The sequence below is a fragment of the Astatotilapia calliptera genome, chromosome 6 (genome assembly GCF_900246225.1).
Source record: "Astatotilapia calliptera chromosome 6, fAstCal1.2, whole genome shotgun sequence".
Taxonomy (NCBI): domain Eukaryota; kingdom Metazoa; phylum Chordata; class Actinopteri; order Cichliformes; family Cichlidae; genus Astatotilapia; species Astatotilapia calliptera.
Window position 1 is genome coordinate 33,228,722 of NC_039307.1, and position 12,951 is coordinate 33,241,672.

At 44.4% G+C, this 12,951-nt stretch overlaps 1 protein-coding gene across 6 annotated transcripts in view; it reads right to left on the reverse strand.

The window, feature by feature from the left end:
* Window positions 1–2,851: 2,851 nt before the first annotated feature.
* The window catches only part of mgat3b (beta-1,4-mannosyl-glycoprotein 4-beta-N-acetylglucosaminyltransferase b), a 55,416-nt gene continuing 45,316 nt past the window's right edge, over window positions 2,852–12,951 (reverse strand). For all 6 annotated transcript variants that reach the window (XM_026171828.1, XM_026171826.1, XM_026171824.1 and 3 more), the window contains 4 exons: window positions 9,725–10,154; window positions 6,575–7,212; window positions 4,147–4,429; window positions 2,852–3,984 (listed from right to left, as the gene is read on the reverse strand). In XM_026171828.1, coding sequence (XP_026027613.1) covers window positions 3,487–3,984; window positions 4,147–4,429; window positions 6,575–7,212; window positions 9,725–10,154 — 1,849 coding nt within the window. In that variant the 3' untranslated portion in view covers window positions 2,852–3,486. The remainder of the gene's footprint in view (window positions 3,985–4,146; window positions 4,430–6,574; window positions 7,213–9,724; window positions 10,155–12,951) is intronic.

The window sequence follows — 12,951 nt, forward strand, 5'->3', positions numbered from 1 at the left end:
AGTCCGTCACTGGGAACAGCAGCGGAAGGATTATTTCCAAAATGTCTCTTTCTGGATTCCAGTCTCCATTCATCAAGCTTCGACTTTGTATACTGGGAAAAACCCACTGCTGCTGCTTCTTCATTTCTTTGTCTTTTTTATATTTTCCTGTTTCTGCTCAGTCTGAAATATGTTTCCCTTCTTGGTTCTTCTCTGGCTTGTACTTACAAAAAACACAAACTGATTAATTTAGGGACATTTCTGCCTCTCATGCAAACTGGCATACTTTGATGAACCAGGGAAAACACAAAAGATATAAAAGAAAACCCACGGGTGTGTGCTGGGTAATGGTGAGTGTGTGTGTGTGTGTGACACTGTGCCCAGCTCTGCAGCGCTGTGACATTTAGTGATAAGGATTGAGTGATGAGAGGCTCTGCATTTTTCTTTCTTACTCACGTCTGGTTCTGCATGAGGAATTAAGGGGAAAACTGCATGCGCATTCCCTCACCTGTTATTACACTGGCCGGCCGGCCATCTTGGCCGGTGACCTCAGCCTGTTGTAGATCTCAGGAGCGTGTCGTGGCGACCTAAGTGATAACAGTTCAACAGGCCAAGCGAGGTAAACCTGACTCGTCTTTCAGCAGTCCACACATCCTTATCTGTCAGCCGACACGCAGATATGCAAGATGTGCAAAGTGATTGCAGCAGTGAGTCTTCCTATGAGTGCAGTCTGAGGCCCTGAAATCAGAGGCTGGCAGGTTTTGTTTGTTTAAAGTGAGTCACATTAGAAACTTTAGTCAGATCTAGTCTCAAATGAAAACATCAGTCAGTGCTTTTTGCAAGAAGACTGAAGAAAATGAGAGCTTTAGTACAAAAATGTGACACCTCATTCATTACTTGACCTAGAGTCGTACCATGAGTATGTTACCCACGTTCTATTTAAAAAATAAATAAAAATAAATAAATCTCATTTTGAGACAAAGGGCGTTGAATCTCGCATTATCGTCGCTTCCTCTCCCATCAAATCCTGCTTAAAGCTCTTTTTCTTGCCGCAGCCCCTCTGGGTTTGGATCAGGATTTGGCTCCCAGCATCAAAACCAAAACCCTAACAGATGCCGGCACAGACCGCGCTGCCATCGAGGCAGCGACACGGGCCCTGACACAACTGTCGGCGGCCTGCTGGCTAATCTAATTTTCCCCACCAAGTGGTCTCCCAGCTCTGAGAAGGGAACCAATTTATGGAAATAAGTCCCCAAAAACATATTAATGGCATTGGAACTGTAAGGGAAGAGCAGCGTTTTAATGATTGAGGAGTTTGGAGGTGAAAATAATGGGGACAAAAAGCATTTGAGGCATTCGATGCATGGCTGTGTCAGCGTCTGATGAAATTAAAGCTACAAAATAATGTTTGATATGATCTCAGGCGGCGTCAGCGACAGGCGGTGTTTACTACAAGAAAAGTGGTTTTTATACCTCTAGAGGTCTTAACCTCGAAAGAAGCCAGAAGCTAAAGTAAAGCCCAGACAGGTTTGAAGAGTAGATGGTGGATATGGTCAATCTGCAGTTAAAACAAAAATCAATGTGCTCATAATTTCTTGATCGCTGCTCGTCTGCCCGGCGCACATCTTTAACTGCTCCGCAGCACGGTAAATATTCCAGCTACGACTTCCACGCCCTCAACAAGAACTAATCCTTGTCCCACTGGGCTACCCATGTACTCATACCAAGGCTCTACATCATCATCAACTTCTGCCAGACAACTTGGGCGGATGGGTGGGTGTCTGTGTCTGTGTGTGTTGGGGTGGGGGTGATCTAGGCATCCATTCCACATCGACAGCTGTTTACGACAGAAAGAAGGCAAGAGGCATGAGCGCTCCTGCCTAAATGTTTATGATGATAATCATCTGTAGGGCATCAGAAAAGGCATCGCCATGGCAACTGCTGCCCCAAAACAAAGGGAAAGAAACGAGGCAGAGAGAAGATAAACAGACCCCTGTTATTGAAATGGTGCATTCCTGTGAGGATAACAGAAAACACACAGAATAGATAGGATCCACAGTGTGTGTGTGTGTGTGTGTGTGTGTGTGTGTGTTGGAGGATGACTTGGGAGATTTTGCAAAATAGAGAAAGCTGAAAACACAGACTTGAGGAGGGGGAGGAAAAAAAATCAGGATAAGTGAAAGAAAAAGACGATCTGTGATTGGCAGCTGAGCAGAAAGCTGAGTATCTAACCGAAGGGACTCAACGTCGGGGTCGACCTCATCCGAATGCTGCAGCTCCTTGCCTGATATGAACCCACCCACTCGTCTTAACAACACCCATCCCCATTTCTTCTTTTCCACATAGTTTCCAAGGAAACAAAGTTATCTGAGGCGCTAGATGGAGAGAGAAAGAGAGGGAGAGAGAGAGATGAAAAACTGAAGGGTGATATTCTTCCAGCTGCTATCGGACTGGACGAACAATAATGGCAGTAACTGCCGTAGATGCCATAGACGGGGCATGATTTATTCAGAGCTGCCTGTAAGCTCTGGGAAACGCACTCTCTTGCTCGCTCTCTCACACACACACACACACACACACACTCCTCACTCATTATACTCCCCTCACACTCTCTCCTGCCTTCTCTCTCAGGTTCTCATCCCAGTTTCATCCTCCTTTCCTGTTCCCATCAGTTTCTTTCTTCCTTTCCATTTTCTCAAAATATGATACAAATAAAAACCCCATATAGCCCACCCCCAATCCCGCGCTTCCTTTTTCAAGCACACACAGACAACTCTAAGGCGCATGTAGATGAACGTGAGCATATGTATGAGCTGAAACATCTCTACTGAGTCATTCCCTTTCATTTGGCTGTCGGTGCTCCAGTGGGGGGGGGGGGGGGGGGGGGTTCTGTAATGTCCTACCGACACTTGGGAGCAATGAAAGTATCTGAGCAGGAGTTTATGTCTGGAAGGAGGTCACCAAATATGACAGGAAGACATCTGGAGGTGGAGAGTGAAGTGGGAACATCGGTCAATCTGTAAACTTCAGTAAACACAGACAAAACCAAAACGGTCCTTCCCTTCAGAGTTTGTCAGATCCATGGAGGGGCCTGCCGGCGATAGACCCCTGGCTTTTTCTTGCTGCCATTTTCTCTCAGAGAACAGGCGCGTCGAATCGGTGGGTGACAAAAGGAAGGACGGGTGACAAATAGAGAGATAGCGCGGGGCCTCCCGGAAAAGGGGAGGAATGAGGAAATCTAAGATTCAGTGGTTATTATCCTCTCATCTCAAAGCTCCCTCTCAAAATCCATGGATGTGATTCAGTGTTCCCTTTTTTCTGACCCCAATGTAATGACTTTAAAGAGCAGCATCAGTGCTGCCTGGTGGAGATACATTTAGTTTCACTCCAATGAGAGAAGCAGTTCATCAGTATCGTTCCACCCCCCAAAATCACTTGGGCCCTACGAGCGTTTTGTTTTTTTTTTCACATATGTTTTTCATTTAAATTTTTTTGGCCACCTGACACCTAGCCTTCATTCGCTCTGGACTCTTTTCTGTAAGGGTTTTCCAAGAGGTAGCGATACCTGTCGTAGTTCTCCAGCATGTACTTGGGGGCGTACATGTGCTCTTTGGGGTCCACTGGGGGATACTCCTGCAGCGAGCCGTCAAACCAGCCGCCAGTCCGGATGAGATCGCGGATGTAGTTGAGGTCGCGTTTGTCCTCGTAGTCGCCCCACCGCGGGAAGTCTCCGTTCTGCGCCGACACCAGCTTAAAGTAGATCCCCTCGGGTGTGAAGCACCAGGAGCAGTGCCACCCTGCGAAGTGGAACGGGCTTCCCACCGACCACTGCACCAGGATGTGGCCGGTGTCATTCTCGTATTTGCGGAAACCCGGCATAGTGTAATATTCGCGACGACGCAGTTTGATGCCGTCGCCATCGTACACGTCGTGCAGCATCCTCAACGTGCAGCCCGACACCACCTCCAGAGACCCGAACTGCTTCCAGAAAAAGCCATACAACGACTGCACACACAGAGAAAAGAGTACAGGAGAATTGCAAGAAGAATGAGATACTGTTACCACATTTATTCTTCCCTTAATCTTACATGGTGAAAAAGATCTTAATTTCACGTAACAAACTGGCTGCTTGTAGAAAACACACGAAAGCTGAGATACTTCTGTTACCTTGCGCATGTGGATGGCGAAAGGCTCTGTCCACCCGTCGAACAGCTTGAGGAAAAGTAGTCCTTCGTGTGCTGGGATTTCGTCGGCATCGTTGATGACGAAAACATCGTCTGATCGCGCACCGACCACCCTGGACATGCCATTGCGCGTCAGGAAGGTACGCAGGTAGTCATCGGCGATCCAGCCATCCTGCCGACCCCCATCCGGAAAGTGGTTGAGGAACACGTACAGGATCTTGTGACGTATGTAGTCATAGGTACCGTTTAGAAGGAGCCGCAGGAAACTGAGGGAGGGATTACAAAAATGTAATTACGTGGATACTTTGATCCAAACGAAAATTAACAGGATTTTTTTTTTAAGCTCAGCATTTTAAGTAACACAGTTGCATTTAGATTAATTTTACCTACTGTTCCAGGCAGCCATTGCTTTCCTTTACTGACATGTAGCAGACATAAGTTAGCAAGAGCGTAGATTCTTCTTGTCAAAGTAAGGCTGCCACTTGCAATTTTAGTTTTCCTAAACTTCGAACACTGAGAATTTTCAGTTTCAATAACACCTACTTACACTTTCTACATTTTGAGCTAGCAAGTGCACACCAAAGTTAGCTTGACTATTAGCAGTTACCCGTTAGCCACATTAGCCAATCTGCTATTATAAGGGTAGCTATTATTAGCTATGGCTAATATTAATAAGGCTAACAATGTCGGTAATGTTATTAACAAGAGCAGCAAAAGTTACAAGACATGTCCGTCTGTGACGTTAGGATTGTGTTAAAGGGTAACACAAATGCTTATTATTTAGAATTATTAATAATTATTCAACAATTAGTCCCCCTGTGAAAATTTCCCTTTTAAAACTATTATTGAACTGAGAAGTGAATAGCAGTTTTAAATTTCTTGATGATACTTCTTACTCCAGTTCTTGACACTTGAAACACTATTTTAAATTTGTATATCCATCTCCTGTTTTTGTGATTGAAAACCGTTATTCTCTACTCTAAACAGATGGGTTTTTTTAGTGTGATGCTTTCTCCAGTGACAGCTAAAGAGTTTTCACGGTTTGTAAATTGTAAGGTTGTCCTCCGTTTTAGATTTTACAAGCTATGAACATTAAAAATAAATATGCTACAGCTAAAAAAAACAAAAAAACAAAAAGACAGTTTTTCAGTTTCTAATAATGACTCTGGTCTTTTTTCTGAAATAATTTGATCTCTACAGAAACTTAGTATGCTGTCTTGGGAAGATTTGGACAAAAACTTTAAATTTCATAGGGGTACTAATCATTTGTGTATTAGCATGTTGCTGACACAGTCTACAGTTGTGCCGAGTTTCCCCATCTCTGAGTGGCATTAGGTGACTGTGCCAAGAAACAAAATTAATGAAGGAAACTGATTCACTGCATTTATTACACGATGCCTTCTGGTGGGAAACACACCAACAGAACTGCAGTATCATGCATCCATAATGTGACGTTCCCTGTAATGGATTTCACAAATTTAAAAGGCTTATAATTATAATTTTTTGCCCCTCTGAAAAAATAAAAAATTGCAAACCAATATCGCATTAAACGGTCAACAAAATACATTCCAGCTGTGGCCCATTTATAAAAGGTTGTCAAAATGTGGCAGAAGAGATAAAGAAACAGTTCAGAAAGGCACTTGTTTGACAAATGGCACCTTTCAGCAGAGAAAAGCCGTTCTCCTCACGCCAAACTGTCCAGAAGAACAACTCAATTAACCTGTTGATATGCATAGCGAAAGACTGTGATCGCAGAACATAGCCGCTTTCATGCAGTGTCACATCCGATGATTGAACACACCGATCTCTCCCTTCAAGGCTACACGCAGAGTCAATCATGCTGCTCTTGTCATAATCTGCTGTAAAATTTGCCCTCGAGGCGTTTCATGTCGTCGCCACAGGAAGCTAACTGTAATTGTTATTCCGCACGCGGATACTCGAGGAGCACGAGTAGGGCTGGCTGTAAACAAAGAGGGTAAGCTGCAAACAATAACGACTCATTGAAATGGCGCCGTCACAACTTGGATAAAGGAGAAAAAAAAAGGGGGAAGTATGTGTGTGTGTGTTTGTAACCAAGCAGCTGGGAGAAAAAAAAAAAAAAAAAAAAAAAGAGCACAAATGGAGCTTCTATTGTTTAGCAGTGTGTCCTCATGTGAGCTCATTTATCATTATAAAGACATAAAGATGACATAACATGGCCTTTATAACATATACACACTGTTCTTGTGACTTAATCCAGTTTAAAGTTTGCACTTTATTTCACAATGCGTACTGTCGGGCACTACAGAGTCATAAACTGAAGGCCACAGAGGACTACACATCTCACACAAATACACCTTGACCGCGGGGGGTTGGGCGGTTTTTATAATCCCTTCACATGCACCTGTCCAAAAAACAACTTTGAATCATACCTGAGAGGCCGTTTCTCTCCGTAGGCGGTGAAGTTCGATTCGCACACGAGGAACAAATCCACGGCCTCTGAGAGCTCATGAAAGCGTGCGTGCAGCAGATCAAACTCGTGGTTGACGTTGATGGCGTTGATCACCCTCCGCGGGGTTTCTCTGGGCGTCAGCCGCTCCTTAGTTGGCAGATTGGAGTGGTACACCATTGTGGGAACCCCGCAGTAAGGTCCGTGCCACCCAGGCCGACAAACGCACTTGACCAGCCGCTTCCCGTTGCCCTTGGCCCGAGCTTTGACCTTTGGCACAATGGTGGGCTGCTGCTGGAGCTCCAGAGGTTTCCGTTGCCCGGCAGCAACAGCCCGACCAACTGCTCCGTTAGCCGCAGACCCCCCTGATTTTCCATAGTACTCTTTAGGAGTAGCTACCTCTGTCCCCTGCCTGAAGCAAAGGGCTCCAGCTTTGGTGCGCACAAAGTAAGGGGTTTTGTCATCTTGAAGCTGGAAAGTGCGAGTATGGAGGTCTCCCATGGATTCTATGGGATCCCTGAAATGATGCTCTTTTCTTGCTGGTTCCTGTGGAGGGTCTAGCCTATCGGGCGGTGCAGGGTGGGCGGGATTCCACCGCTTTAAGCGGTCCTCATCTCTAATCTGGATAAAAGAGAGTAACGGGAAACAGTTACACAACTCTGCCTTGAAATAAAAACACCAGCTTTACTCATTATACTCTTCACTGTAAGATTCACATTAAAGCGAAATTGTATTTAACAAACACGACAAACCCGTGTCCTGTCAGGTACAAGCAGGAGACTAATTAGTTTCTTCTAATTTTGGTGGTTACGCAAATTGTGTAGTGCGGTGTATTTCAGGTTTTCCTGCCTGATTTACACCCAGTCTGTCCATTTTGGCAACCAAAAAAGATCCACAGTGATAGTGAGTCCGAATTACATGCTCTCCATAGCATCTAGGAAAACTCAAAGACTAATATGAGTCATTCTTTTTTGACAGCACCATTTGTGTCCAGGTGCCTGGGAACAGCAGGTACAATTTAAACTTCAGAGACCCAAGTCTTAAAGTCTAAACACAACGGTTAGCCAATATAAATTAGGGCAAATTAATATTAATGTTTAGCATTGAATTCTTTTTACTGTTTCTTGCAGTAAATCACTGCATGAACACTAAATATTCCCTCCTTATTACAAAACAAATGGATTTGGTGATGTTGAGCATGCATTTGGTAGCTGTTCACCTGAACTCTCGTTATGAAGAATGCCATGAGTGACAGCAAAAAACATGGTTAAGAAAAAACCCTTCACAACATGTAATCAGAGTCACGTACAGAGAGTTTCCAACGAGGTGCACACCCCTGGGAACACTCAAGGGCGAGACGGTCAGATGAACTGAAGTGTACATGGCTATACCTCCTGCTCAGATTCAGCCAAATGCTGCAATGATCAGATGACACTGCACAGTGGAAACAGATAATGACCCGCAGCATACTGCAAAAGCAACCCTAGAGTTTCTCAAGGCAAAGAAATAAGATATTCTTGGGTGGCCAAGTCAGTTACATTAGTGCAATAGAGCATGTTATTCAGTAATTGAACGAAAAACTGAAGCAGAGAGTCAGAAAAACAGGCAGCAACTGTAGGTGGCAGCAGTAAAGGTCTGGAAGAGCATCTCAAGGAAGGAAACGCAACATTTGCTGCTCTCCACGAGCTCTCGACTTCAGGCAGTCTGCCTGAATCAAAGCTAAAAGTCCGCACTTCATTTACATCTTGATTGTTTGGTTTAAAACCCTCCGTGGGGGTATATAGAGGTAACACTATAAAGACAGTGTTGAGATAAGCCGCTTTGAAAGTACTAACCTCACATTACATTGTATGAGGCTAAATTGCATGAGCACACATTCAGTGAAGCACCAGACATGCTGCAATTTGTTTATGGCACAAGTGATACTGTAATGCTGTTGAGACATGCTGGTGCAGTAGGCAAGCAAGGTAAACATGAGCAGAAACATTTAGAGATGCTTATGCTTCAACTTGTTCAGCAGCTGCTGGAGAAACATGTTGCATGTATGGCTTTAAATAGATTTTGTTGATTTGAGTCAGCTCTGTGTGCGTGCGTGTGTGTAGTGAATCACCACTCTGAGTCTGGATTTAAGTGATGTTATTAGCTCACAGCATGCTCTGCAAGATTTCATTTCACATTAAATTATTTTAGGTACCCAAGTGCAACCCCCCTTTAAATGATGTCACTTCCTGTTTCGGGCAGGACATGGCAGACATGCGATAGTTCGCGCTGATGGACGTAGGAAGTGTTACAAACAGCTGATCGGATAAGCGTGTTTCTGGAATAGTGTGTGTGTGTGTGTGTGTGTGTGTGTGTGTGTGTGTGTGTGTGTGTGTGTGTGTGTGTGTGTGTGTGTGTATATATATATATACACACACACACACACACACACACACACACACACACACATATATACATATATGCTTTTGTGCAGTTTTTGCAAAGCTATATGTGGAAGGAAACCGTGCCGTAGGACAAGCTGATGGCATAAGATGTAAGTACAACTCCTCCGGTTTCATATGCAAAAAACATTATTGCGCTAGCTCACGTGGTTGCAGTGCTACCAGGATTTAAAAATAGTTACCCAAAACGGAGCGTGCCCGCTCTGACCAGCTTTAAAGGGTTAAGATCCCCAGGTAAAGAAGCACAGGATTACACCAACACATTTTAATATACTGGAGGTCTGGGGAAATCTCATCTGGTTGCACAATGCATCACATCAGTCTTGGAGAAAAGTCAAATACTGCTGCCTTGGCTGGTTGCTTGCTTGCCCTGCCATGTGACTCTGACGTTTTAACACAACAGTTGTGATGCAAACTAACATCTTAAAAGAAACAGAGTCACCCGGGTCTAGAAAAACAAACCCAGGTGCGCTGTGAGGTAAAATTTGCATTTTTAATAGCGCACGTTTGGTGGCTTTAGAGAGAAAGCAAAACAACAGTCCTGGGAATGGATGAGAAACAGGGCTCAGATCCAGGGATCTGTGTGGGAGTTTGAGCTGAAAGCTTGAAATACATAAACATAAATTTGTCTGAAGGTGTAAATTGTGAGGCGTTCGACACCGCGCTGTTGCGTTCGGGTTTACCCATCTTACCTCATTTGCTGCGTCTCCCAGCTGGTTTTCCTTTGGTTTCTCCCAGGGATGTGGTGGTGCTGGCTCCTCTCGTTGCCTCATCTCCTCATCTCCACCTCCAGCTATGGCCTCTGGGATCCCTGGGCCAAATCCTTGCCCTCCGCCTCCTCCCCCGAGACCCGGCACGCCTCTAGCTTTGGCATCTGACTGCCGGAGACCGGGTAGAGGGGGGGCCTCTTCAGGAGAAGCTGGGCTGAGCGGGGTGGTGGCCATACCCTTCTCCCTCCAGAAGAAGCCGGTCACCATGATGAAGGACTTGATGTTGGGGTATGGAGCCGAGAGCTCCCGCAGCAGGGAGACGTAATGGAGGGCCTTGTAGTAGTGGAGGAAGGAGATGACACACAGGCCCACCGTGCACAGCAAGAACACCCTGTGCCGCCGCATTTTCATCCTGGAACAAATGGAAAAGGAAGAGACATCAGTGCACCATTTACCTCCACCGGTGAGGCACAAGTCATGAGAAGCAACAAGCTTTCAAGATAAAAACAGAGCCACAAACCTGCCTTTTCTCCCTCTAATATTACACACACTTGCCAATGTTCACTTTGTGGAGTCATCTTAGAGCCCTTTCTTCCCTTAGCTGAATGCTTGTAGTATAAAGATATAGAAAAAAAAAAAAAAAACAATCTTGGGGATCCGTGGTCTTTGTACATTGAGGTTCGCTTAAAAGGATTGTGCATGATTTGACGAGATGTGTTTCCAAAGAGTAAAATATGAGAGAGAAAAAAAAAACACTTTTCAAACAGAACAGAAAATAGCGGAAATAAAAACTGCTTATTTAGCAGCTAAAGAGCCATAAATGTCAACAAAGACCAAAGTGGAGCTCAAATTAAAAAAAACAAACCCCAACAGGCTTCTTCACGGCAGCGCTTTGGCCTCACTCAGTCCAGTGAACTGTGGATAATTCATGCTGATAATCGTGCAGAGTTAACGTGAATTAATTTCAATCCTGTAGCTTTTTTCTTCTTTTTTAATTAACACACACAAACAACCAGGCATCCAGTGTGTATCATTAATAATCCTGACGTAGCTGCTAATGGACGATTTTCCTAATATGGATGAGATGAGAACAAAAATAAGAAAGTGTCCCTACTAATGGATGATTATGACGTCCAAAGCTACAAAGCATAACAGAAAAGTTGCTTTCAAGTTCAAACACACTCCTTTATGTCCACGTCCACTTGATATTAAGCATTTCACCCAGATTTCCATGTTTGAGCCAAAAAAGCAGCTCTGAAGCAGGATTTCTCAGTCGAGTAACGGTGACGGCCCGTGCTTACACGGCAAAATTTATTCTTACATTTAAGCCAGTCTTTAAAAAATAGTGTTGGCCAGAAAATGTTAAGCTCAGATGAATAAGGGATAAAGTACTGAGGAAGGAAAAGAAAGACATTTCCCAGCAGTGCATGAAATGAACTTGAAGCTTGCTCAGCACAGCTCTTCCACTGGATGTGAAACGAATGTGAAGAGGAGCAGGAAGAAGTGAGGTCCAGCTGGGCGGACGAGAGGATGTGATGTCGTGGGATGCAGATTTGTTTTACTCAAATGAGGAGGACAATGATTGAAGAACTTTTTTCCAACAGTCAGGTTAAAGTTGGAAACTTTGTGTTTCAAAAAGCTGCTAAGGTGTTTGCAAGCAGCTTAGCATTAAATAAAAAAAATAAAATATCCAGGTAACTTCTGCATTAACTCGAGTTTGTTACCAGGGTGCATCGCCATGGTAACCCATGCTGCAGCTCTAACCTGTTGCAGAGCAGGTTAATGTTGTCGCCGTCGCCGTCTACGGCACAAACAGAGCTTCTGCAATCCTAGAAGGTTTCTTAAACCTCTGGGTGTGACACCGCAGGCCGCACACAGCCCACTTCGATCTTAAGTGGGTGAGATTATAGATGACTGGAATAATCATTAAATATGAAATAAAGCAAGCGACACAAACAAAGAGCTTGTCATTGTGAGGTTTGCAAAGGGCTCAAACAACAATAGAGCTCAATTGCAGTCTGCACCACTGTTTCACAACAAGAAGCACAAAATTATAGCAACAAGTTATCTCCCTGCCGCGGTCACATGACACAATCTGATCTCCAGCTTGCACAGAGGCTCATATGAAGGGAAAAACATGACACTACAGAGCCTTCCATTCAGCCCCATCCACAAAAATACTGAGAAGGTCAAAATCTTGAAATGTCCCATCAGAGGGGGCAGTTTGGCATGTTAGCGTTTACACTGACGAATTGGATATTAGAGTGCAGATAAGCATCTACGGATCGCGGGTTAATACCAGGTACAAACAGAGCACATTTACAGGCAAACAGCCTTTCCACCTGCCACATATCAGTTTAAGTGTACATGACAGAACACAAAAAAGGATTATTTAATTCAAGTAACTGAATGCAGAGCCGCAAAAGTAAAAAAAAATTCATAATTTAATAGTAAATAACAGATAACAAGCGCCGCACCTTTTCAATTTGCATGCTAATGAACACAATTCTCCTCAAACTTAATCGCAGCGACACCAGGTTAATGAAATACGCTGCTAACTAAAAGGTCACATGAGACTGTAACGAGTAACTTCCAGCCCAACAACAAGAAGATAAAAGCGATCCTCAAATAAGACGTCGGTGCCGTTTTGGGGGAATGCTGTGAGAAAGCATCCTCCGGCACATCGCGCCGTTAACGAGCCCCGATACTGCAGAAACTCGGAGAAATACGCAACTACTGTCTTTTCCCATTTTAGATGACAGCACAAAAGATCTCAGTGAATTGGGCCTACGGGTGGAGAAAGGGGGAAGAGGTCAAAGGTAAAGCAGGCATATGATGAGGTCAAAGCTGGTGCTGCTTGGTTTATTACTGAAGCGCCGCCGCTCCACATCCTCCCTCCAAACCCTTTCAATTCCCGACTTTATTTATCATCTCTAATTCCCCTTCACATTCACTCCCTCTCCCCGTTCAGCTCGTCTCCGTTTCCCACACAACTTGACATGAAACGAAATGCAAGAAAGGAGGAAGTGAGGACTGAAAGCCCCCCCACCAAACACAAACACACACACACACACACACACGCAGAGAAATTGAAAGAAGCAGTTACAGAGAAGGAAGTAAACATGATTTCTTTCCTCCTTTTTTGAGCACTTTGGTTTCACATGAGCACAGATTCCACTTGAAGATTCGCAGATGACCAGATAAAGAGT